The 26,978-nt window shown below is 43.7% G+C and overlaps 1 protein-coding gene and 1 long non-coding RNA gene across 2 annotated transcripts in view; one reads left to right on the forward strand and one right to left on the reverse strand.

Moving 5' to 3' along the window:
- Positions 1–9,258, reverse strand: part of LOC143694871 (uncharacterized) — a 30,638-nt gene extending 21,380 nt beyond the window's left edge. The window contains exon 1 of the long non-coding RNA XR_013183605.1: positions 8,974–9,258. This is a non-coding gene — a long non-coding RNA (uncharacterized LOC143694871). The remainder of the gene's footprint in view (positions 1–8,973) is intronic.
- MYO7B (myosin VIIB) overlaps positions 1–26,433 on the forward strand; it is a 45,531-nt gene extending 19,098 nt beyond the window's left edge. Inside the window, exons 20-48 of the mRNA XM_077183839.1 lie at positions 968–1,186; positions 1,795–1,869; positions 2,438–2,614; positions 3,332–3,541; positions 4,458–4,625; positions 4,890–4,970; positions 5,479–5,606; positions 6,151–6,277; positions 7,498–7,617; positions 8,504–8,677; positions 9,070–9,297; positions 10,244–10,411; positions 10,997–11,114; positions 11,207–11,333; positions 12,060–12,229; positions 12,921–13,102; positions 13,887–14,014; positions 14,547–14,704; positions 15,170–15,323; positions 17,205–17,360; positions 19,874–19,979; positions 20,115–20,228; positions 21,113–21,200; positions 22,271–22,377; positions 22,816–23,001; positions 23,863–23,979; positions 24,619–24,702; positions 25,412–25,531; positions 26,350–26,433. Coding sequence (XP_077039954.1) covers positions 968–1,186; positions 1,795–1,869; positions 2,438–2,614; positions 3,332–3,541; positions 4,458–4,625; positions 4,890–4,970; positions 5,479–5,606; positions 6,151–6,277; positions 7,498–7,617; positions 8,504–8,677; positions 9,070–9,297; positions 10,244–10,411; positions 10,997–11,114; positions 11,207–11,333; positions 12,060–12,229; positions 12,921–13,102; positions 13,887–14,014; positions 14,547–14,704; positions 15,170–15,323; positions 17,205–17,360; positions 19,874–19,979; positions 20,115–20,228; positions 21,113–21,200; positions 22,271–22,377; positions 22,816–23,001; positions 23,863–23,979; positions 24,619–24,702; positions 25,412–25,531; positions 26,350–26,433 — 4,074 coding nt within the window. The remainder of the gene's footprint in view (positions 1–967; positions 1,187–1,794; positions 1,870–2,437; positions 2,615–3,331; positions 3,542–4,457; positions 4,626–4,889; positions 4,971–5,478; positions 5,607–6,150; positions 6,278–7,497; positions 7,618–8,503; positions 8,678–9,069; positions 9,298–10,243; positions 10,412–10,996; positions 11,115–11,206; positions 11,334–12,059; positions 12,230–12,920; positions 13,103–13,886; positions 14,015–14,546; positions 14,705–15,169; positions 15,324–17,204; positions 17,361–19,873; positions 19,980–20,114; positions 20,229–21,112; positions 21,201–22,270; positions 22,378–22,815; positions 23,002–23,862; positions 23,980–24,618; positions 24,703–25,411; positions 25,532–26,349) is intronic.
- The last annotated feature ends 545 nt before the right edge of the window (positions 26,434–26,978 follow it).

Raw genomic sequence — 26,978 nt, forward strand, 5'->3', positions numbered from 1 at the left:
TCAGTCAGAAACACTCTATATTCTGCATCAGTGATGCAATTCCTGTCTGATTGTTTCCATTCACCTGGCTTCATTTTTGCTCTTTTCCTTCTCTTGACGTAATCCCAGGCTACCATTGTCAGTTTCTGGAGCCACTCCCTAGAACAAATCCCCCAAATAACTCTATATACTCGTTTTAAAGGCCTATTACTGGTAGAAAACAAAACATAATGGGTAATATTACATTAGCCACTTCCAGTGTCTTTATCCAGATACCAAAATTTGTTGTCTTCTACTCATCCCACCTTACATCCCTACCTGTCTCAATGGTGTGGAACCATAACTGTTGGAAGCCAAGACATCTCTCTGGCTGTCTTAGATGGCTCAAGCCCCTGCCAAGGGGCTCAGAGACCTTGGCACAAAGCCCAGGACACCTGTGACTTTGATTTTGACCCATAAAGCAAATTACCACCTTTATATGAAGAATTACAAATCAAGAGAGTTTAAGTAGAGTAATAGTTTGTCATGAGGTGAAAAATAGATTTTTTGTGATTTTAGAATAAGGGTTCAGAAAGCAAGATAGAAGAATCTAAGTGTGTCCAGTCTTTTTCCTTCTTCTTCTTGGCCTCCATCTTCTCCTGTGGTAGTAGCACTTTTAGATTAGTTTAAGGTAGAAACTCACTGTCTGACATAAGTGATAAGTATTTAGAAGTTATTATAAATAATGTACATGTAGTTTTTAGTATAAAAAGATAACACCACCCCAAGTTGGTCAGCGTGCCTCAACCCGACCAGCCAGACAGACCTCAGTGAGTCAGAGAAAGAATGTTCTAGATAAGAAATGATAAACAACCTTGAGAACGAGAACAGAAGAATCCTGACTCCTTCTTTGACTGCTGGGCTGGAAAAAGAGACTTGTATGTATCTCTGTGTCACTCTGACCAGCAGAGATTCTGAGCCATGATGCCTTTTCTCTCTGCACCCCCAGGTGCTGCTGGGCTTCGGGCGGCTGCAGGCGCTGTACCGCGGCCGGCAGCTGGCCCAGCGCTACGAGACCACGCGCGCGCGGATCGTGGCCTTCCAGGCGCGGTGCCGCGGGTTCCTGCTGCGCCAGAGCCTGGCACAGCAGCACAGAGCTGCACGCGTCATACAGGCCTATGCAAGGGGCATGCTCACTCGCCAGACCTACCAGAGGATGAAGAGGGAGGTAATGCTCACAGATACCTGGTGAACACATTGTTTCTATGAAATTCCACTGGAGATTTTATCACCAGCAAGTGTCGGCTTAAGGTAGCATTGGGTGTGGATATTAATTTTGGGGTATTGTAATTTGAACTCTTGCCAAGTACAAAAGCAGAGTGTTCAGCAGACTGATCTTGTTTACAATTGCTTTATGTGATCATTATCATGGATCAAAACTTCTCTGATACAGCTGCAGTGGCTGTGACAGAAGGGAGAAAATATAAGATCGGTGTTATCAGCCAGTCCTGCAGGGGGAGATCAATTTCTACAGCAGGGTGGCACTCAGGGAACGATTCAGAAGGGAATCCCAATGCAGTATGTCTTGGTAGGTGCTACCCTTGGCAGTCCATAGCACTGGAGAGGCCTGTCCCTGATTTCCTTTCTGTACTAATGCTGTACAAACAGGACTAAGCCAGTTTGCAGATTTCTGCCTACGGGCCATTCCCCAAAATGTCACATCTTGAACTAAGCCTCTGTTGGGACAAAGTCCTGTTGTGGACAGTCTGTTAAAGGCAGAAGGGAGTTGGCTCAGCAGTTGTACAAACAGTCACAGAATAGTCCTGTTGTCCACAGAACAAGCTGGAAGCCAGGAATATCCAAGTCCTGGGACCATTGAAAGGAAGGGAAGAAGCTATGAGATTACGAAAGGTAGGTACGCTGGTGGAGGAACACTGGCCAGCATTACCCAGCTCACACCTGTGGACTTGCTCAAACCTCTGAGCACTGCTATATTTAAAGAAAGATAAGACATAGTTGTAACCCTGTTTGTAATAATGCTTTGAAAATATAACAGGGCAAACACATACACGTTTCTGATTGCAACATAAGGTGACATTTTAGCCAACTATGCCCAATGCTATTACAAGTCTTCTGACACAAAACATTTTAAAATTTTAAATATTGTGGAGTTTTCTGTTAGAAATTCTGTGCTTTTCCTGTATTATCTCTTGATTAAATTCTTGTATAATTGCACATCATTATCAATAGGCCAACAGTCCATAAAGACAGCCGTAGGAGCAGGGCCCTGCTGCTCATGGGCCAGGTCTTTGTGACACAAGCAACATTTGACTTCCTGTTTCAACACTGCACTGGCAGAGCTGGACCTCACAGTCACACACCTTTGTAAAAGTGTTTCATCCTCATACCCCTTCACTCTAGCAGAATGATGTTCATTCATGATGTTCATGTTCAAGTCATGCCTATTTCTTTGTTAAAGGACCACCAGACAACTCAGGAGAGAGGGGAGGCAGAAGCAAGACAAGGGAGGAACGTGCTTGGCAATAAACCAACAAATAATGATGTTATCAGCGACCAAGAAATGGTGGACAAAATTTTTGGGTTTTTACCTTCTATGATTGGAGGCCAAGAAGGACAGGCTCCTCTGGGCTTTGAGGTACTGAGCTGCAGACTGGTAATGGGTCGTGTTTATCCCTTGTGTAAGCCCATTGATTGCTGGAATTCCATCAGTGGTCAGTTCTGTTTAGTGAACTTCTGTACAGTGAAAGAATCCCCCAAATTATTCATCCAGTCACTAAAGCATCTCTTGCAGAGATGAGTTCCCAAAGGTTTTTGGTCACATGCAGTTTATGGACTATATAGCTTCAAACTTTGCATTTGTTTCTTTGGCCCAGCCCAACAGTACCACCCTCTGCATTTTGGCACCAATCTTACGCTCTGCTGACAGTGCTCTCAGTGATTTTCTGCCTGAAACAAGCTGAAAGTTCATGATCCAAGTTATACCATATTCTTAAAGGCAAAATCTGTGATATACTTGTCCTGATAGCTGTGAAGGTTAGAATTTTGTAGGAAGAGGTGGGCAGAATAGAGTGGTATGGATAAGTACTGGATGTGAACAGTAACACCTGGATTCTCCATCAGCAATACTCTTGCTGAGGACCAAGACAGGAAGACCATATGGAATGGATGCATCTCAGAAGGACAAGCTCTGAGTCCAAATGATCTGTTGGTACCAACTGTAAATGGCTTTGGGGTTAGCTGGAAAGGCAAATTCTGGAAGACCTATGGCCAAGGGCAAAAAAAGGCAAAACTAAACATAAGCATATCAGAGTTCAGTAAAAGAAAATATGCTTCTTCCTCATGTTCTGCACAGGACTTGGAAACAAAGCCTAACAAGCTGGAGGAAGTGGACCTGGACATGGTTCCCATGAGTGTGGAGCTAGAAGAGGAAGCACATGGTTTGGAAGAGTACACCTTCCCCAAGTTTGCAGCTACTTATTTCCAGGGGTCTTCCACACATACTCACATCCGGAGACAGCTGCGGCACCCGCTGCTCTACCATGATGACAAGGACAATGTCCTGGTATCTTGCTCCTTGTTGTTCATGTTGAACCTGCCCTCTTCACAGCCCTGGCTTCACAGGTCCCATCATCCCTGGGTCCTGGCTCTGGCACAGCCCTGGGAACCAGAGCCTCCAGAGCCAAGGAGATAGTCCTGAGCCATGGTATTCAAAGCAGCAGTTCCCATCAGCATTTTTGGGCAATTTGCTGGCAGACACTTCACACAAACACCTGCCCAATGCAGGATCTCTGGTTAACTTTGTTCTTACCCAAAGAGGGAACTCGGGTGTGTTTTGACTTCTCCAGACACTCTTTGGGGACAAAAATCGACTGGAGAGAAGAAGCATGAGAGCTTACCCATGTCTCTCCTCTTGCTAGGGTTGCTGGTCTGTGAGATAGGACAGAAGGAGAAGGGCCAGGCCTCCAATATCCCACTGAACCAGAGGGGGATTGAGGAGGGTGTTTTCCTTAATTCTAAATAGCCTGGCAGAATGGAGGACCCCATGCATCAAGAACTTTGCTATTACTTGGCTTTCTAGTTCTAGGCATGGAGGGTCCTGGCAGACTCTACTCCACTCCTTACCTGTCCAGGTCAGCAAATGCAGAGTGCAGTTCAGCCAAGGCTTCTCCACCTCCCTCCAGCCACAACACATCTCCAGGTGTCAGTAAAGGGAATGGTGAGGGCTCAGCAATCACAGAGGAAATCTGACCTTTCCACCAGAGCTGTACCCTCTTCCTTTAGCAGGAAAGTTTTGTGTGTCTTGCTGTCTTGTTGTTTGGTATGAAACTAAACTCTTCATGTAGGTAGCCAGAGGAAATGGGAATTTTAACAATTTCGACTGAGTAAAGGAAGAAAATGCTCTTAATCTAAACAGGCAGAAATGGCATGGAGCCATTGGTCCTGTTGGCACTGTCTGACTGTGCTTTTTGCTATTTTAGGCTTCTCTAGCCGTGTGGGTGATCATTCTGAGGTTCATGGGGGACCTGCCAGAGCCAGCAATGTTTGCCAAGAGTGCCACCACCAAGAGCAGCTCTGTGATGACACAGATATATGACACACTTGGCAGGAAAAACCAGGTCCAGTTGAAGAATGACAGCCCAAATATGGTGAGACAAGCAGACTTTGTCTGTGTTTTCATTTGCTTTCCTTGGTTTCTGTGCTGTTCTACCAAGAGTGAGAAAAGCAAAGGAACTCCTTCATGCTACTGCACTTGAAATGCCACAAGTGCAAAAGTCCTGGCAGGACACTCAGCTCTTTCTGGCAGGAGAAGAAAAAACAAAAACATCTTCACTTGAGCATCTTTCTGTCTTTAATGAATCATTCTTGCTGTGCATTAATCTGATTTCCTATAATGGTAATGTGTATTGCAGAGAGAAGGCAGAAGGGATAACAAGATTTCTAAGGGGATTTCATCCCTGAAACTGAAACGGTCATCCAAGCTGACAGGGAAGGTAAGAGGTGGAAATAAATTGCTTCCCTTTCTTCTTGCCTGAAACCCTGTCTTCACCTTCTGATAGATGTTATGTGAGCAACCTCCCAGCTGAGAACTTGTTCCCCTGCCAAGCCAGGGCAGCCCTTTGTGGGATACCTGGTGCAGTGTTCTTTGGACATGATCCCCATGTTGTCTGTTCTCTGGCAGAGAACACCAGGAGAAATTTACTACTGAGAATTGCTAGCATTACAGAACAGCTTGCCCAGAGGCCTGAGCAGACTGAGAACCATGTGCTTAGGGCTGTACAGGAGAGTACAAAAAAGTTCTCCTAGTCAGAGATAGTGCTGTAACAGCACATTTAATGACTTACCTTTAGAGGGAAGGGGGTAATATGGCCTGGTTCTCCTGCACTGAGCAGGAAGAGTTTTAGCCAGTAAGATAGAGAAGGAATGTCTCTCATTTATTGGGGAGCTGCCTAAGAGGGGAGATTTCCAGAGCACTCTGGGGTTCTACTCTGTTTCTTTCAGGTGACAGAGCAGCTACAAAGTGGAGAAGAGGCTTTCCAAGAGGACATCTCGATCTCTCAGAGACCGATGTCCAACCTAGAAAAAGTACACTTCATTATTGGCAATGCAATTCTGCGTCCTGCCATCAGGTAGGAAATTTGTACCCTCTTCCTAGGGCCAGGTGCCCATTGCATCAAGGAAATCCAGCATCCTTTTTCCACAGTCCTGGAGAATGACTTTAGAGATATAAAATTAAGCAGGGTGTCCCCCCCATCCTTATCCCCAAATCCACCTACAAGCAGACAGACAAGAGCCATGAGCTACAACCCACATGCTGTAGAGAGCTCAGAGCAAGTTACACATCAAGGTTCTTGGACAGCAATGCCATTTCACAGCTGGATGACCCAGCAGTTGTTTTTCCTGCACAGCCTCCTGCTTCTCACAGAAGTTAATTCAGCATGGGAATTGCACTTGAGTCAGAAGGGATGGCAAAAGGTCCTAAGCATGCCTGGAGCCTTTTCCATAGCAAAGCTATTTCCTGAGGTGCATTACAGGTGCTATCCTAGCTGTTGTGGTTGAACCTAGCTCAGATCTACATCATCATGCTGCAATTCTGCCAAGCTTGCAGTCGAAATGTAGCCAAAGACAGTTCAGACAGTGAATTATTTGTTGCTCTCATATGTTTCGTTACAGAGATGAGATTTACTGCCAGATTTGCAAACAACTCACAGAAAACAGCAACAGGAGCAGCTATGCTCGTGGCTGGATCCTTCTGTCACTTTGCCTTGGCTGCTTTCCTCCTTCAGACACATTTGTGAAGGTATGCTGCTAACCCTTCCTACAGCAGCTCACACACCTCAGCTCAGCTGGTGTCTTGTGTATTTTGATGTTTTGATGCTGACAGCCACATAAAATGTTTGACTTCCAGAGCAGCTGGTGCTGTGGTTTCAGCAGAAGCTTTCTCATCTCATATGCTTATCCGGGAATTTAAATAAATTATTGCTGCATTCATATTTAATCTTTTTCATTACACATCATACAATTTGGATTCTGTGGTTCATCACAGCTCTCATTTTAGATCTATAATCTGCAAGGGATCTGGCAAATTTTAACCTCTCCAATTCTGCCTTTCCAGCCAAAGAGAACCAAAAGATGTCTCCAGTTACAACCTTTGTGATCAAATACATTCAGGAGGCCAGTATAAAATAACACCCCAAAGTTTTATCAGTCCTTACCCTATATTTCTAGGCCCTAAAAAGTCCAACAGATACTTGGACTTTTGAATTATTTATTAATTTCCAAGTTAATAATCTAATCATAAATGCTGTTAAATGGGCCCTACTTGGAACAAACCAGTCACAAGCCATAGGCATATTTTGACACCAGTCTTCATCCAAAGACTTGGAAGCATGCAGAATTCATGAAAGACATGACCATACCCTACCTCTAGGAATATTTTTAGTCACTAAACTAACCAGGTGAATGAGGCATGCTTGCACTAAGTACAGATACGTAAATACAAGTCCGTGTCATCCAAGAGCCATACAGACTCCAAAAGGTCAGGTTGTTCGATTCATCTCTTCAAATGTCCCATCTTAATCATGGACTTCAGTTGATATTGCCAGAGAACTTGGTAGAACTAAAAGTATCAATCATCATTAGACCTATTCTGCCACTAGCCCTCTTCCCAGCTCTTCCATTTGTACAGTATGTCATAAAACTTCAGGCTCTTGGGTTGAAAACACTAACTCTTGCTCTAACCTAACCATAAGAACAAAGTCTCCACTACTCATGTAGTTAAACATGGTGGATAGACTGACACAAATCTTCTCTCCCTTTGGACTGAAAGTTCTGAAGAATGATTGAAAACTGTCTCAAGCCTCCTTTTTAAACACATTAATTCCAACCCTAATCTTTAATATTTTCTGGTGAACTGAAAGCTAATGGATCACTCTAATCTAGTGTATCAGCTGCAGAAGGTTTTTAATGTTTTCTGAGGATTAATGTTTCCTAACTCCTTCTCCTGCTCTGTGAATGCAGTACCTGTTGAATTTCATCCACCACGGGCCCACGGGCTACGCTCCGTACTGTGCTGAGCGTCTGAGACGCACCTACAGCAACGGGGCCCGGACTGAACCTCCCAGCTGGCTGGAACTTCAGGTAGCAACTCCCTTTTGGCTTAATTATATTGAACTGGAACATTTTGTACTGTTTTTTCTAAATACACTGCTTACTTTGCAGTTATACTACATTCACTAACCTGTAATAGCAGGCATTCCTAAATCAAATATTGGAAATCAATTGCACAAGGGGATTGAAGACCAGCCACCTTGGTCTGGGGCAGGTTCTTGGATACACCTCTTCTGGCTATTCAGTTACCCTAAATGCAGAAAAGTATGTAAACAGCAGCAGATGATTTGCAGGGAAGTACCTCCATCCACTCAGGAACCACAGGCCAGAAACAACCTCCTGAGGAAAGCTTTTACTATCACTTTTGGAAAGAACTGGGCAAAGCTTATGCTTTTAAAATGAAAGGAATAAGGGAGTATGATGGTGCTATATTGTCCTCCACTTCATTTAAATGTCACCCTAGCAATTAAAAATCTGTCCCCCACCCCCTTTCAAATAAAGACCTCAGTTCAATTTCTCCCTAAATCTCAGGGACCCTTTTGCTTAACACACATCTTCCTGGGCAATGTGCTTGCTGCAGGCCATCTCTCCACTGATGCATGTACTGCTGTTCGCAGAAGTCATCAGGACAAATGTGGCTCATGAAAAGTCTATCAGTTGGCACTGTTATGTGATTATCAGCTCTACTGAGCTGTGAGGAGGAGAAAACTTGAGTCCAGTGTGCTCCAGGGATGTAATTTATATTTACAACTCACCATGCTTTGAAGAAACTATGTGGGTGTTGGTGATTCACTTAAAGATTGTTGATCAGGTTGTACAGGGTGTGTAGCTCTTAGATCTAAAAGCTTATTTCATTCTTCAGAAGAAAGTAAGGTTTGTCCATATTTTTTTTCTCTCATTTAACTCTGAATTACAGGCAACAAAGCAGAAGAAACCCATTATGTTTAATGTCACCTTGATGAATGGCCAAAGCATCACTGTCCCTGCAGACTCTGCTTCCACTGCCAAAGAGATCTGTCAGTTCATAGCAGATAAAATCAAACTGAAGGATATCTTTGGGTTTTCACTCTACATTGCTGTGTTTGATAAGGTAAAGTGTAGAAAAATAGAATAAAAGCTCCCTTCTCTTTTTGTGGAGTTGCTGCTGCCCCCCAGCCTCACTGAGGATTCCTGAGTTCTGGAACACCCTCAACCCAGTCCTGCACTGAAACCAAATCAGCTCTGAATCCCAGCTGGATCTCAAGACCTGATAATCCTATTCTGCCTTTCTATTGGCTCATCACTCAGCAATTCTTGCTGCAGCCCTGTAAGGTTTCCTTTGCCACATAGCTGACCAGTAAAAATACATCCACTTACCCCATACAACTTGCATACTCATCTGCTTACCTTTTTGGAGTTTTCCTTGTACTCAGGAGACCAGGAGCTTTGTGTGGATTGTCCTTCAGGCAGGCTGGCAGTAAATGCAGTGTCCCTGTGTGGCAGGTGTGGTCGCTGGGCGGGGGCCGGGAGCACGTGCTGGACGCCATCTCGCAGTGCGAGCAGCTGGTGAAGGAGCGCGGCACCCACGAGCGCCACGCGCCCTGGCGCCTCTACTTCCGCAAGGAGATCTTCACCCCCTGGCACAGCTCCCGCCAGGATCCCGTCAGCACCGACCTCATCTACCACCAGGTCATCCGGGGCGTTCGCTTTGGAGAGTACCGCTGTGACAAGGTGGGGCTCCTGATTCAGCCTCCTAAAGAGACAGAACTGGATTAGTGCTTCCCACGTTACAAAGCAGGAATATGAACTGAGTTTGTAGTGTGTTAGGAAAATTAATCCACAAACACCCGAGGGTTGTGTCCAAAAAGGAGACAGAGGAGTCCTGTTACTTTATTCTAATAAAGGGAGAGGCCATGGGGCATTCCCCTGGGATCTCTCAGATTTTTGGAGGACGCAGCCTCCTTTTTATCCTAATTTCCCAGCCACATTTCCCTCTCTCTTTCCCCACTGGCTGAGGTACTTGAGAGGTACAGACTTCCCAATATGCCTGATACCAAAGATTTCCCTCCAATGTATAACCCTCCTTTTCAATTTTTAATTCTTATGGAATTTAGGGGTTTTTCTTCCCCATTGTTTTTTTCATCTTTCAATGTCTAATTTCATTTATCAGCAACCTAAAGTTTATTTGTAAAAGCAAATATATTTTTCCATTCATCAATCAGTGGAATCCTTCCCATTGTTTCTTTTATCTCCCAGTGCTAGTTTTATCTACCAGCAGACCCACAACTTGTTTGTAAAGACAAATCCACTATTCCTCTCAAGGGATGTGAACGACCCTTCCCTTCTTAACGCACAATCCCTGTCCAGGTGATTGTGCCAGCTGTCACACTGACAGTTTTAATTAATGCCTTCTCCTTCCGTGCAACTTCCAGATCAGTGGGAGCTTGGAGGCATGTCCAAAGGGCCAAATTGGGTTGTACTTTAAAATATCTTTGCTAATAATCTCTCTGATGTTATGATTGTGTGAAGTTTATCCCTCCTCATGCTGGAAGACTGTTAAGAGTTATCCAGACAAAAATTGAGAAAACCCAATTCCTAAATGGTTCAAAGTTTGAAAAATGCTATCTAGCCTTTCTGACATCCTTCTAGGCCTCTTTTAATGGATTAATTGTTTCAGGAGGAAGATTTGGTGGAGATAGGTGCAAAATATTGTTATATCCAATTTGGAGATACCATCCACAATGAACTTGTGCAGAAGGTGCTTCATGACTGTATTCCAGTAAAACAGCTGAAGTCCAAACCCCTGGAAAAGTGGGTGAGCCTTGTAACCTACGCACATGCTAAGGTAAGAGGTTTGTCAGGCACTGCTGGGTACCCACTCTTGAGCACCAGCTTCTGCTTCTTTCACCATTTTTATTTATTAGTAGTCTGCAGGGGAAGAAGGAGAACGAGCTCAGTTTGGAGATCCCAAATAGCTCATTAGGTCTGGGGGAGCAGAAAGCCTTTCTGCTCACACTTCCATTTGAAGAGCAAGGGGGAAGAATGAAAAAGTACATTTAAATCTCTGAATAGAGTAGCTTTTAAGGCTCTATTTTCCATCTGAAAACCAAGTCAGGATGGGCATGGCATGAAGTATTAGCTTTTGATCTGGAAATGGATTACCTGAATTATTTCCATGGCATCGGTGCATTAGACTTTGAATAGGTCGGTGGGGATTTGAGGGAAATTTGGAATCCAGATGCCTGTGGGCACTGTTAGCTGCATGTGGGTCCCTGGAGACCATTCCTGATTTACTTTCTCCAAGTTCCCTTGACACTAGTAACAGCAGAGGATTGTTGGGATCTCTGGGATCAGGCTTGTTCTTTATTGTCTGCAGATCACGCAAACCAGATTTTACTGAGAAAACCTTGGGTGTGTTTTTTTCCTGCAGGCCCCATACACACAGGACCATCTCTCCTCTCAGACTGTGAAGGAGCAACTTGTAGATTTTGCTCGCTTTCAGTGGCCTTTGCTTTTTTCCAGATTCTTTGAAGTCACTAAGTTTTCAGGTAATATCTGGAGCCTGGGAGTAGAGGATGGATATAAGATCAATAGGAGAAGACTTGTATAGCATTGATAAGGATTTTTTCTGTCTTTTCAGGACCCAGCTTGCCTAAGAACCACTTCATTATTGCTATAAATTGGAAAGGCATCTGCTTCTTGGATGAGTCAGAAAAGCGGCTCCTTGAGCTGACCTTCCCAGAGATAACTGGCATCCACACCAACAGGTGAGCGCCCCAGAAAGACAAGATCTGAAGATGGCATCTCTTCCATACTCAGAAAGGGTGTACCTTCTCTGCCACCTCCTTAGGTGATTTGATCTGTGCCTGGAAAGGTGGTTTAGCCTAGGCCCAAGAAACAGAAAGGGAAAACTGAGCAGCCTGTAAAGGAAATACTGAAAAGACTGGATCCTTCCAGCTGGTGTCAAGTGATCCTATTCAGTCAGAAAGGTGTAAGGAAGCACAGGCAGGCATTGAGACAAGAATGGCCCAAATAAGTGACACAGTTAAGCCATTATCTGTTGTGCATGCTGGGAGTTGACATCTTTCTCAGGTGTCATGCACCAGAAGAGGATCACTGAGAAAAGCTGTTAACTACTGCCTGCTCATGGCACACATCCTTGCATCAGGTTACTTGGAGAAAAGGGTCTTACAAACACAAAAAGCCCCCTGTGAGGACTGCCAGAGATTTAATTAGCTGTTGAGTTACTGAAAAGAAGGGTGTTCTTGTGTCTGTATGGAAGCACTTTTGTACACAACATGGTGGAGTCCAGAACAAAGATGAACCACTTCAGTCCTTCACACTTGCCAGGTCACTCGAAGGCAAATTAGGAACTACCAATATTCACTGTAAGGGAGTTATATGCAAGGAGATGTGGGTGCCTTGGCTGTGTTTACAGATGGGTCTGTAAGTTTTTCAGATGCTCTGGTAACAAATTGTTCAATAATACCTAGGGCAGTGAAGTCATTTGGACAGAGCTGCACTCTCATCACGCTTCGTGCCGAGGAGTTTGTTTTGACATCTGTAAACAGCGTTGTCATTGCTGAACTAGTGGTGATGTTCCTGGAAGGACTGAAGAAAAGATCACAATTTGCTGTGGCAATGCATGAGAAAAAATCCCAGGGTGAGTCTCATAACTCTTCTACAGGGTGTGGAGAAATCATGAAAGAATCCACAGCACTTGCAGCACTTGTTTGAAGGTGCTCAAAGAGGAGAGGGGAACTTCATCAAGAGTCCCTTTGCTCCTGGGGGGATGCATCAGCACAGCAATGCCAAGCATAAGGCAATGGGATTCAGTACCCTTGCACACAAATAACCTTTCTTTCCTCCTTCTCCTTCTTTATATATTTTATTTAGATAGTATAGTGTCCAGGAACTCAGTTTGGTTATAGTAGGAAGTTGGGTCTGGGCTCTCTGGAAATACTTTGCAGAAGAATTTCACAGAAGCAGTAAACTGGAATTTCCTGTGGAATAGAGGTGGCTCAAACAGACATGCATGTTTAAAATGTAAACATGAACTTACAACTACTGAGTTCCTTTCCACGCTTTGCTGCCAGTCTGGACACAAAGTCAGCATTCATGTGAATCAAACTGAGTTCTGCCATTGCCCTCACTGGATCAAAGTCAGGGTGTCAGAGGAAACAGAAGTGATTTCTCTGGTGTTACTGGAAAGTGTTACTGGAAAATTAGCCATATTTACACAAATCACTTTCTACTGCTAACTGTTTTCAGGCCTTCAAAATACATTTTCTCTTTGTCTTTACATTTTCTCAGACTGTCAAGCCTGAACAGTACCCCCTTATTCTGTTTTCCAGATGATCCTGGCATCCTGTCCTTCAAGAAGGGAGACTTACTAATCTTCACCGAAGACAAAAGGCTGGATGCAGACTCTGGCTGGATCTGTGCCCAGAATGAAAGGACAGGCAAAACAGGGAATGTATTTTTGGAAGACATCTACATCATTCCTTCCCTCACAAAACCCTCTAGTCAAGTGCTGGTAAGGAAAGCTAAGCACTCCATGTGAAAAGACTGGAAGATAAAAATGTTAATATGGCTGAATTTATAACTGGAATATAATTGTCTCTCCAAAGTCAGACAAGTTCTATACCTCCCATTGAAAGAAAGCATTTAATTCTGTCCTGTCTCAAAACAAAACTAAGCCTAGCCCAGACTCCAAGGAGAAGACTGCAGCTGCACAAAGGCAATGGCTTTAAAAACCCCCAAAAACCACTCTATCACCATGGGAGATTTCAGTGCCTGGAACTGGTAGCAATTAAGGGGTATGAGTGTGCAGTTGAATTTTCCTGCATTCACTCTGGGCTTGAGTGGTAATCACATAAGGCCTCAAGAGAACCTCTAAGTGCATCAGGTTACTTAAAGAGAATACAGTCTTTGAGGGAGCCAAGGTTTCTCATTAGTACCACTGCTAATAATTTTGTCTTGAGTTATGAGGATCCAGTATATTGGACTCTGTGCTAACAGATAAAAAGCAGAAAAACTGGTGGCAAAACACACTAGAGAGAAGCAGGTGCATTGTAAACATGTGCTGTGCTTTGGATAATCACATACATTTCAATGTCCACTACTGTTACCTCTGTGTAAATTGGTTCTTTGAGTCAGCTGTTCCCAAGTCATTCTTGAGTCTCTGGAGATGCTGCTTTTGAGGCAGGAGATCTCAGGCAGCACACAGGGCTGCCTGCACAGATATGCTGAGTAACCCCTGACAGTGCATGCAGAGACCTGTCTCCATGTGACATCTCTGTGTGGCTGTGTTATTGCAGAGTTTGCTGATGATGTCTCCAGACCAGAGGAGGACAGCTTCACAGAACTCCTTCATGGAGGAACCTGATGAAGAGGACATCAAGGTGAAGCCTTACACCCTGGAGGAGTTCTCCTACGAACACTTCAGGTGAAGCTCTCTGTGTAGAGTATGCCCTAGAAAAGGTCTTGTTGATCAGTAATCCTTAAACCTATTATGCAATGGCATCTCCCACTTCTGATTATGTTTCTTCTTTTTGTTCCCTGTAATTGTGACTTTGGATACAGAGATTCTGGCCCATGGCTATTGTATCTTAAGTCTGCAGAAATGCAAAGGGGAGGACTGACGGGGCTAACTTCTTCCAGCAGGCACTATTCTTACTTCTCACCCTTTCTTCAGCACTTCCCAGCTAGTGAGGATATACAGCATCTCAGAGAGAAAAGAAAGGAAGGGGAAAATTAGTTTTCTAAAAACCCCTCTGTTTTTTGCAAGCCTCCTACCTTCTGGATATACAGGAAACTACATTTCCCAGCTCTTCTTGATCTACAGAATCAAAGGAGATCTGAGATCACGGTCTTGTGAAAGAACAGGTCTAGAGATATGACTCTATGATAATGACCTCCTTTGTTCAAAGCAATACTGATCCAGTAATTTTGTATTGCTTGCACTTGTCTTTGTTCAGGACTCCTGAGAAAGAATCCATCAGCAAAGCTGTTCTCCAGAAATCCCGTGGGCACAGTCAACTGTGGGCACATTCCAAGGAGCCTCTGAAACAGCCATTGCTGAAGAGAGCATGCACAGATCCTGACCTTCGAGATTTGGCCTGTCAGGCCTTCATTGATATCCTTTCTCTCCTCTCTTTGGGATCTGAGAACACAAAGGGGAAGGAAGAGTTAGCCAGGTCCACTAAACTACCTCTATTGAGATGCCTTGGCCACCTTACAGGGGATACATTCACATAAAGATGGAGTGGATCAAATCTGTTTCCCTTGTCTATAGGGAAATGTTCCAATTTCCTCCCAGTACTCCACAGCTACTCACTAAACTAATAACCTGGTTTCAGGAGTGAGAGAGATTTACTGCATATGCCCAGAGAATGCAGCTATTAGCACAGTACAAATCACAGCCAAGGAGCTGCTGCTGCAAAGGAAAAGGGGGTAAGGGACAGACAGGGAACATGCTCCAGACCTTCTTCCCAGCATTAGCCACTTAAACATCAACCAAGTCACTAACATGTTAGGATCCAGATGAAACTTTCCATTTGCCTTCCAAAATTTCTGCTTTTCTCCTTAACAGCACATTCACCCATCATGAAATTCATGGGAGACTACCCCTCAAAACAGGCACACTCCTCTGTGGAAGTCACTGACCAGATATTTGTGCCAGCTATCCAGGAGGAGGTCCTGAGGGATGAGATTTACTGTCAGATTATGAAACAACTGACTGAGAACAGAAACAGGTATTAACCTGGGTGCAAACACCCTGCTCCTGCAGAGCCAGGCCTCAAGTGCAGGGGGCATCAGGAACGTTTGCTGCATTTGTGATGCAGAGGGGGCAGGGGAAGGATAAACAAATGTTGGAGTAACAGGTTCCCCTCTCCCTTTGGCCAGGCAGTGCTTACCTCTGTGGAGTGCTCAGGACCACTCCCTGGCAGGGAGAGGCCAGAGAGCACCATCAATCTTCTCCCCTGAGCTGCTGCTTTGCTCCCATCAGCATTCCATGCCCATCTCTTTGTGCTGTGAGGCAGGCAAGAGTCACTGAGGCTCTCCTGCTCCCAAAATAGTCTGTAGGGGAAACATGGCACTACATAGTCCTTGCATCCCTTCACTGACTGCCCTGGCAACTCTCCACCTGAATTTCCCAACAGCAGCATTCCCCTCCCACAAAAACATAGTTTACACTGGATTTTTACCACCAGTGAATAAACACTTTTGAGTAGTTATATTAATTAGGTTACAAAACTGCCTTGCAGAACAGATTGGTTACAGAGGCACCTGCCCACATAAAAGTCTCTGAAATGGGCTGGTGTTTTCTTCCCCATTCACAAAATGATAATTTGATCTACTTCCAGGAAAAAATGAATTGCAAAAAGCAGCTTAAAATAGTATTAATTATTAACAAAATTGTTTGTCCATTTCTGGATGCATTCTGTTTATTTATTTTCTTTCTTCCGTTCCACAATTATTACATGTAGTGGAACTTTGATCATGTGTGCCAGTGTTGAATGGCAAATTCCCTTGCAGGCAGTGAATCTTACAGGCTATTTAATGCACAGTCTGTAACCATGGTGCCAGTGCCATGCCTGATGTGTTCCACCAATGTGAGCGGGATCACTGATGTGGAAAAAGCAACTCTTGAAAGCTGGCTATTTGCATATACTTTCATTACAACAGCCAGAGCAACAAATCTTTCATCCTTCCCAGGCTGCTGTGTTGTGGACCATGTCCTGCTCTCACACAGACACAAACACCACTCTATAGAGTATAAATGGGATTAAAATAGTCTGTCTTCATCTACAAAATTAGAACAGCAAGTGGGAATAAAGAAGCCAGAACCTCTTTATTCAGAAAAGTCTCATGCCCTTTCAGAGCCAGACATTCTGACTTTCCCAACCAAAACCACTTCACACCAGTGAGCATTTCAGAGCAATCTCTGCACACAGCTGAAGTGTGTTGTGTTCCTGGCTTTGAGGCAGAATGACTGACCACCTCAGGGCTGCACAGCCCTTCTTAATGGTGAGGGCAAGGTGACAGAAGAGCTTCAACTGGCAGATTTCACAGATGCACAGGCTGGAATAACTGGATTTCCACCTGAAAAATAGTACCAGCTTGATCTGGAACATTTAAGAACTGCATCTACCTCACTACATGATGCTATCAACATGTTCATTTTTCAGAACAGGAGTGCCTGTAAGGGGAAGCCAGTGCATGCAGAGTGTTCATGCTCTGAGCAAAGCTGGCCAGTGCGGAGGGCAGGTGAATACATCCACTGAGAAACTGGGATCTGAATACATGTGAGCTTGAACACGAAATCAACAGTGGCTTTCTAAGAGGATGGCACCAGGGTCACTGCTGCTGTCTTCTAAACTGGAATTCATATTTATCCATGAGTTTTGCATCTGTCATGAGTATTTCTCATGCAGGACTTGGCATTATCTTCACATGCAGGCTGTGGTTGCTGTACAGCAAATGAATGCCAGAACCTGGGTGAAGGCTCTGTTGATTTGCAGCTCTGCACAATGGGACCACGACTGGAGTGCATTTCTCTTCCCTGTAGCTGGTGTGTGGTCAAACAGAGAATTCTATGTGGCTGTAGCAGAACTGTTGGTTTGTGTTCCCAGGTACAGCGAGACCAAGGGCTGGCAGCTCCTCTGGCTCTGCACTGGCCTCTTCCCACCCAGCAAGTCACTGCTCAAACACGCCCAGAAATTCATGGAGACACGCCAGAAAGAAACACTGGCCCTGGGGTGCCGTCGGAGGATTCAGACAGTAATGAGGTAAATAATCTGGCATACAACCAGCTCAAAGTGCTCAAATAGCAAAATCAGGTCCCAAAAAACACACAGACTAAAATAGTACAATTGTTGCTTTCCTTTTCCTCTTTACATCTTGGGTTTTTAAGTGATCATTAACTTTCTTTATGGACTTTGAACCATTGAAGAGAGGTCTATGTCACAGTTTCACTTTTTTCTTTCAGAGTTAGCAGCATTTTGAAAAGTTAATCACCACACATAATCACTTGCCTCCCAGAGCTGGGTATTTCAAACATCCTACAGGCAGGCAGCTTGGAATGATGTCACTGATACTATCCTGACCTTAGTTTTGGTGAGGCAACATGTTCTTGTTGAAAGGATCAGTACAATCAATTCCTATTTAAAAAACCCCAAATGAACAAAGCCCTGACTCTTACCTGGCTGCTCACAGCAAGGCACTTCTCCGTCCACTTAGCATTACCCCAGGCTGAAGCAACAAGACCCCCAAATCCCAGTGTTTCCTGAGCTTCTGAATGAGTTGTCATTCTAAGGGACATTACAAAACCAGAGAGAGAGGAAGGGCTAACAGGATTTCAGGAAGGATCAACTCAACTGCAGGGGAAAGGTTTCCCTAGATTCCTCCAAGCACTGGAATAACCCAGCTTGCCCCTCTGAGAACAAAGCTTTGGCACCAAGGTTGACTGCAGCTTTCTCCCTTTTGATGGTGCTGTGATTTACCACTTGCCTGCCACAGACCTCATCAGTAAAGAATCTGCCCAAAGATTTCTCCTTCCAGCTCCTGCATCTTCCCCTTTCCCTCAGGCTGGGCCACATGTTTGTCTGTGAGCCCCACAGGTCAGGCTCTAGGGGAACACTAACACAGTGTATATCCCCCTTGCAGTGGATGGGGTTTGGCACTGCTGGGGAAATGTCACCACACATTGAACTCGCTTTTGAAGTGTCTAAAAAATGCATGGCAAGGAATGCTATTCATTGTTTATTTCTATGGAGAAGACTTAAAAATTCCTGCTGCCCTATATCATGTGCTATTCATGCTCTAAGCCCTGAGCTGTACAGAGCTTCTTTAGAAACAGCAAATAGGGAGGGGAAAGCAGAATGGGCTGCTTGAAGGAGGATTTTATTTGCTAAACTGCCCCAGATCTGGAGCCTGGAGGATGGGAAGTGGAACAAAGACAGATCTTATCTTCTAAGAGCAGTTCTTTTCCTAAGATTAAACTTGCATCTGCTTAGGATAGGATAGAATAGAACAGAATAAACTATTTCAGTTGGAAGGGACCTTCAATGATCATCTAGTCCAACTTCTCCCTGTAAGTAACCTGGTCCCTTTGGAAAGGGTAGAGCAGGCAGCTCAAAGGATTGACCTAAATACACACAGGGGAACCCAACTGAGCCCTGGGGTACACACCTTTCCTGCCATAAACCACTTTACAGCTTCATCCCCAGAATCCTGGTCAGGGAACCACCCTGATGGGTGTTAAACAGATCTCACCTTGGCAGTGAATTCCTAGCTGAGGCTGCAAGGAGAGGTGGGTAGCCCTGTGCCTCTGCAGCCAAACTGCTGCAATGCCCTGAGCTCCCAGGGCCTCCCTCTGATGCCAGGTCAGGACCAGGTGACTGAGTAGGACAGTTCCACACTTCGTAAGTGCCTGCACAGCACAAAGCACATGCTGTTCAGCTTGGTCACAGTCAAGTCTTCCTTCTCCAAATGGAAATGCTTCTTTATTGGATGGAAAATAATTAGTTTTCAAATGCACACAATTAAAGCTTGGATCCAGACTAACCTCCTCCTAAAAGACCAACCCCATGTGAGAGGCCCATAAGCAATGGTGTGCAAAATACCTGAGCAGCTTGCTCTGTGCCACTGAGGACAGGAACTTACCAGCCCCAGGAGGTAATTTGCCAGATTTGTTCTCACTTTAACTCACTTTAACATTTAACTTGACATCTTTAATGTCAAGATTTTGGCATGACTGAGACTCCAGGGCCAGTTCTGTTGCTATAAAAGGCAGCTCTGCTCTGAGATATAATTTCAAAGAACTGAGCTTGTACAGCTTAAGCACCTCCTAAGTCAGTGATTGCACTCCAGCTCTTATATCAGATGATTTCAAGCAGCCCTCCAGACCTTTTTGGTACTTGGGCTCCAAGTCATTTTGTATCCAAACACATATCTTTTTACTGATGCAGGAATTAAATAAAATGTATTTCTCCTTGTAGCTGTTATATAAGGAAAAATGCTGCTGAATCCACAGAAGAGGCAATGATGCTGGCTAGGAAGGTGCCTTATTCAATGCAACCTCCTTGCAGAGCAGAACAGACTTTCACTTTACGTGCTAATAAGACCCTCAGTTTCTTGCTGTTAATACACTGAATTTGCACTGGGGTGGAGGTGCATTGGAGCTGGCCCCATCACAGCATACTGGCACTTTGGAGGGTGCCTGCTGTTTGGCTGGAATACTGCTGTTCATTTCCTCAGTGATTAGACTAATGTCTCTTATGATGGTGGTGGGATTTTCCAGGAGTGGCTGCAGGAAGTGGGCACCCCATCCTGTGGAGGTTGAGGCCATCTTACAGAACAACACTAAGATCTCACACAAGATTTGCTTCCCCAACGAAACAGAACTGGTGAGCACTTACTTGTTTTCCCAGCCTTGACCATTATTCCAGCCATGATGTGCTCATACAGGAGCATGTGTGAAGACGTTAAATATTCTTATTTCTTACTCTCCTCTGTGTAACAAGAGTCTTGTTATCTCATAGACATTTGATGTGGGAACAAACACCAAAATCCAGACTCTGTGTCAGAACATCGCTTCCAAATTGCAGCTGCACTCCTGGGAAGGTTTCAGCCTCTTTGTGAAGATTGCAGACAAGGTAACTCCTCACTTCACTCTGGCAGGGTAGCCAGGCTGCCCCTCCTCTCTTAATATATCTTTATTACCAGGTAATATGTATTTAATTACCAGGCTACCTAAACAACCATACAAAGCCAAGGACCAGAGCAGACGATTACTGCTTCTGTCTTACTGAGGGGATACAACCTCAACTTGAACTTTTAGCACCTGACAATTATTTTCAGTCTCTTGAAGGAGCTGGATGGAGATGCAGAGCTTCTATCATTCTGCCAGTGCCCAGGTGGCACTAAAAGCAGAGATGTAGGCTTTCCAGCAGCTCCTAGGATGGTTACATACTGCTGGATTCAACCCTTTTTCACCCAGACTTTGCCCAGATGTCCTGCACATGTACAGTGCCCACTAGGATTAGGGAAAGGAGGGGCAACCAGCACCAGTTAATCACTCTCTGGTTTGTTGGGAGCCTGCCCTGGCTGAGCTGAAGCTTGGGCTGGCTGTCTCACTGAGAGGTCCCTTCTCTCTGAAGCTGTGATTAAGGCAAAAGCAGCACAGAGCCCTAGCACAGGGAGGTTCTGGTGTGCTGCCTTCCTGAAAAGAGAAACCCAGTATGTAACAACACTTTACAAAGGGAAGAAGACTAGGAATAAGGTAGGCATCTTCAGCTTGACTTCAATAAACAACCTGGAAAGCAAAAAGCAACAGAAGATGCAATAAAGATCCCCGTATGAAATATAAATAAATTGGGCCTTTCTCCTCTTATTTTTCTACTTCTTTCCTGCTATAATTCTGCCCTCTCACTGCAGACAGGGAAAGAAAATTCAGCCTGATACATGGGTATGTGGCACAGGCAGTATTTTATGATGTGCTAACCCCTCCTTTCTCTCTGTCATTCCGTGGCCTCTGCAGGTGATCAGTCAGAATGAAGCAGACTACTTCTTTGACTCACTAAGGCAGGTGACAGACTGGAACAAAAGGAACAGGCCAGGAAAAGATGGTAAGGAGAATGCCAGCATGACCAGAAGCTGCATGAGGTGCTGTGTTGAACTGGAAAGCAGCTGATTCATCCAGTAGGATTCACTCCATCTTGGGATGTGTTTAGCAGAGTCTTGTATCATTTTTGTTTGTACATACACAGTTAATCCCTGCACCAGCAGCAAGATCAGTGACCTGATGCAGCCAAGCACTGGCTATCAAAAACACCAGAACATTTCTGGGGGGGGAACTCTCCAGAAATTTGAAATTGGTACAGAAGATTTTTTTGACCTGTTGTATCCAAAACACACAGCTGGATATATGCAAGTTAGATAGGTCGATCCTCAAATACCAAGAATCAGCAAACACATGCAAACAGGTTCTTTACAGAGTGTGACTCAGATTTCTTGAGTTGTTAGAAAATTTTTAACCAGGTTATTACCTGGTGATACCCAGACACATTATGTTGTCAAGGAACCACTTGTTTGAATAAAGCAATGTAAGAAGAATAATAATAATAGCAATTCCTTGCACTTACCATCCCACCCCCACCCATGGATACTACATATTTTGAAACCAATATCAAACTCTGTATCAATTTGTCCTCACCTTTGCATATTTCAGGACAGCTGAGGTTCAACTCCATGAAGCTCTATGTATCTAAGACCTTCTAACTTCTCTTCCCTCAGCTGATGTAGCTGCTAGGAGCTCTGAAAATCACAGTATAAAGATGTGGGTGCACTAAATCACAATTCATTTGTAGAAGCACAGCCATCAGGAGATGTATTCACATCTGTGTAAGAGAATTTGGGTGTATTGTACACCAGCAGGCAGCTGTCATGAGCACCAGTAACACTCAATGGTAGTCTCTCAACTTCTCCTCCATCTGATCATTGTATAAGCAGTGTCCAGGAACTGAAAACTGATTTGTTTCGTCATCTAAAATGGCTTTTCGTGTTGTTTTGTTAATAATTTTGTTCATTACTATTAAAACTATAATTACTTTTCTTTTCTGAAGAAATTCACAAGCCATTTAAAAACTGTAGGACTATCAGTGACACAGAGAACACTAACAAGGTCTAATCTCCTTAGGGGCTGCTCTGTCTGTGGCCTATGAGGTGTACTTCATGAGAAAGCTGTGGCTGAATGTAACTCCTGGCAAGGATCTGAAAGCTGATACCATTTTCCATTACCACCAGGTGAGCAGCTCCCTAAAGAAGAGGTATTTGTGATATCTTAATTTCTTGTGAGAAATGAAGTCTGTAGGAGTATTACTGTCTCCCTCTTGAAAGCCTGCATTATGGAGCCTCCAGAGGAATACCTCCTCCAGAGAGGGGCACAGCTCAGCCTCAGAACAGATTTATTTCTCCCAGTGTTCACACCTGAGATACACTGAACATATTGGAGAGTACAGCTCCTTTAGCTCACTGTACTGTGCAAATGCTCATTGTGCTCCATAAATCAGAGAATCACAGAAAGTTTGGTTGGATCTTTAAAGATCATCCAGAGAACCTTCAGAAGGAGCTAAAAGTTCTTGGGATGTCTTTGGACTGTGTTTGGCAAGATTTGTGTCCTGACCTCACAACTTTAGAATGTTTAAGTCTATTCTGTCTGGATTCAGAGCTGGTCTCTTGCAGGAGCTGCCAAAGTACCTCAGAGGCTACCACAAGTGCTCCAAGGATGAAGCTGTGCAGCTGGCAGGGCTGATTTATAAAGCGCGCTTCAACAACGACCGCACGCAGCTGGCAGCCATCCCCAAAATCCTGAAGGAGCTGGTGCCAGACAATCTGCTCCGAGCAGTGGCACCAGATGAATGGAAGAAGGTAAGAACATCAGCCTTCATTAGTCATGTTACAGTTACAGAGCTTTAGTAGAGAAAACACACTGAGCCACACTACATTTTTGATCTGATGGTCTTTGAAAGTACTCTGGAGAGATGGTATTGGATATTGCTGGATTTGCCAGCAGGATAGCAAGAGGATTTGCTTTTTACAATCCAAATTTTACATACTCTACCAAAATTCTGAGAGATATCTGCAGGCCTGGATGGCTTATCTGAAGTGTGCATCTTTCTTGGAGATACTAATCTATTTCTAGTGCCCAGAAAAAGAGTTAGAGATAGGAGAGCCAGTGATGGGACTTGGAAATTGAGGATATTGGACATAAATAGAAAATTAATATGTCTCATAAGTATTTCTTGGCAGCAAATCAATCTCCTTGCACCATGTCCATGATACTTACAGCAAAAGGCTCTTTTATCCTCAAAAAGGGCAACGAGGTTTCAGCAAGTACTTACCACTTAGTCTGCTGAGGAAAACACAGGACATTCTTTCAAATGCAGAGGGAAAATTCACCCTCCATTTTTCAGCCAAAGATGTAATTTGTGTCTGTGGGTGTTGAACACTGGCTTTCTGAGTTTTATCTCACATTGCCCCTGTGCCTTGAAGTCCATTTCCTCAGGCTGCTGGGCTTCCTTCACCCAGCAGAGGAATAAGGAACACTGGAGGGTTCTGGCTTCACCTTGCCCCATGGCATAGCAGCTGTCTTCATTTTCAGTTTTCTGCTGCTGGGGCATAAAGCCTGATTGTGGTGATGAGCTGATGCTGTCTTTAGTGCTAAGGCTAAGCCTTGGAAACCTGCCTGTCTCCAACTCAGCTGGCTTTGTATCCTCTCCTCCTAAACAGAGCATTATTGCAGCATATAGTAAACACGAAGGAAAAACTGTGGATGAGGCCAAGATTGCTTTCTTGAAAATGATACACCGGTGGCCAACATTTGGATCAGCCTTTTTTGAGGTGAAGGTAGGTTTGAAGGCCTGTCTGATGGATTTGGTAGTAGATCAGTACCAAGGGATACAGACGGACTATGACTCCAAATCTGAAAGTAAAAATACATTATAAAGCTGAATTCCTGTAATCTATAGAGGAAAACTCAGTTCCTTCCAAACTGGGAGACAGATTCATTATCCATTCTAAACTATGCTTGTTGTTTACTGGCAATGTTGTTGCTCTAGTTATAATACCTCTACTGCAATTGTGTAGTAGCTGTAGGGGGCTAAATTGTCATTGCTCTCCACAAGAAAATGTTGCCAAATCTTATCTCTTTGGTGCTCTTCCTTCAGAACAGAATGGTACTAATCCTCTCATTCTAGAGTGGGTATCACCCAAGAATAATTTCCCATGTGTTACCTTTGATTTCTCCTCACTAGGCTCTTAAATGGTTTGCATTCATTAAACTTGTTACCAGACAGCATAGTAAATAATGGACCTGCTTCTGCTATTGTGTAGCATTTGCTCAAGTCATCAATATACGGCCAAAATGTTTCAGTATTCATTTGGGAAAGAGAACAAGAAGCACTGGACACTGTTACAGGTCACTAGGCCCCTGATACAGATAATTCCTCAATTTTCTGCTTACCTTGCTGTGTTACTCATTTACAGCAAGCCTCGGAGCCCAATTTCCCAGAGATTGTACTGATTGCAATCAACAAGCAAGGAGTGTCACTGATACATCAGAAGACAAAGGTAACAGCTGCTTCTCACAAGTCCATCTAAGGAAGGATGGAACAGACCCTGCTAATTTAGGGACAGTGATAGGACCTTGCCCAGGAATGGTAGGAGAGAATAGAGGCTCTCTATTCATTTTCTGTGGGAAACTGAAGAAAATGTTACTGCTTCAAATCACTTAGCAGTTTCTACTCTGGAAAGGAATAGGATAGAGCATGTCTGAAAAAAGACATGGGAATCATCATAGACCTGGCAAGGTGGTAAGATCAGGAAGATGGATGGGCAGTGCACCCAGGGATCTGCTTCAGAAAAATGCTTTGCAGGAAGCCCCAGCTGTCTAAAAGATCAGGCTGAATGGCCATGTTTAGCTGCAGTCTAACCCCAACAGTCTGGTCTTACCCAGGTCTCAGGAAAAGGGAGTATCACTATTTGGTTTCAATACCCAAACAAATTAAAAGACAGGTTTAGATTATTGTAAATCTAATGGCAGTGTGCTAAGGCAAAGATCAATATATAATGAAAGGAAGTCTCATTAGTATGATTAGGATTTACCTGTTTGGTGAAAATACAATGTACCACTAACCTGGATTCAAGAACTACCTTGATCCATTATTTTTATAAATGAAGTGGGAAAGAACAAGAATTCTCTGGCTCTACAGGTTTTCTTATGTAACAGCCTCTTTTCATTTGAGAAATGTTCTATAGATCACTTTGTTTCCCCTTACAGGATATTTTAGTAGTCTACCCCTTCAATAAGATCTCCAACTGGAGCAGTGGGAGCACATATTTTCACATGACCATAGGGAACCTGGTACGAGGAAACCGGCTCTTATGTGAGACATCTCTGGTAAGAAGAGTTTTGCCAACTAAGACACAACAAAATCCAAATTTTTCCTTTCCAACCCTGATTGCTACAAAAGATGGTGTGAAAACATAAATACCAGTTCAGCATTATACCAAAATAATTGTACCATATATATGATAATTATACCAATTATACCATAAATACCAAAAGCATTCACTGCTGTGGCAATAAAGCTGTCATTTAGAACTGGTTCAGTTCATATATAATGCTATCTGATGCAAAGATGCATGACACAGGAGACACAGAAAAGTAGTAATTTCCCAAATTCTTCCCATACATCAAAATTCTATCAATTTGAGAAGACTGCAAAGCTACATAAGGAGTGTTTTGTCTTGCATGTCTGCCTACAGTAATGCAGTAATGCCAGCCCTGTAAGACTTCATATTTTCCAGGGAGTGGTATCACCTTTTTAACAATTGGTTTCATACTATTCACAGTCTCAGAGAAGCATCACTGTATTCATATTTAAAGGTAGGTTTGTAAAGATAACAAAAACATTTAAAGACTAACTACTCTGACAGAAAAGCTTAGATTCTTAAATGCAAGAATCTTAAGTACAAGTCAAGCTACAGAGTGAATACCAAGGAGACAGCAGAGCTATGGTCTATAAAGTTTTTGAAATCTATAAAAAGCAGAGGAAGGAATGGATAAACTATAACTAAACCAGTGACAGATATTGAAAGAAAAGATGTCCATGTAAGGAATAACCATGTAAGAAGATGATAAATGAGGGAGGAAATGATAGTTATTTTTGCTTCTGGAGTTCCCTGAGAGATTTAAGACTTTTTCTTCCCTGACAGGGTTACAAAATGGATGACCTGTTAACATCCTATGTACGCCTGCTCATGAATGCTGTAAACAAGCAAAAGAACCTCCAAGCCTGAGAGTGGAAATAGAGCCCATGACCTGTACTTGTGCCAAACTACCTGTAACTTCATATCCCAGAAGAAATGCCATTTAAAAAATATTAATCTTGTTGATCGATCTTCTGAACACACACTGAATGAACTGAGTTGCTGAAATACTACAACAAGTGAGCATGTGCTTTCAACTATCTGTAACACTTCTGTTTTAGATGTAGTATGAGAATTCCATTCAGATACTGGATTTAAAGAAAGTTTAGATGGACTTTACTGTTCTATGGGAGTGGGGAATCCCTGTGAGGGCCCCTTCTAATAGCCTGAATCTCCTCCATCCAAAGACAGACACACATGAAGACCTGTCTTCCTTTTGGAAAGAAAATGCCCCTTATTGAATATACTCTTACCAAATGTACAAACCCCAAGAGTCTTTGCAAACAAAGGTAATGTAATTTTTTCCCTCCTACTGGTAATTCTAAGAGGGGAGAAATGCCCTTTAGTAGTAGATAACTGGACAGTTTGAAAGGTAAGATGTTGTCCCCTGACTTACCACAGCCTTGCTTAAATTA

The sequence above is a fragment of the Agelaius phoeniceus genome, chromosome 10, assembly GCF_051311805.1.
Source record: "Agelaius phoeniceus isolate bAgePho1 chromosome 10, bAgePho1.hap1, whole genome shotgun sequence".
In the NCBI taxonomy this organism is placed as follows: Eukaryota; Metazoa; Chordata; class Aves; order Passeriformes; family Icteridae; genus Agelaius; species Agelaius phoeniceus.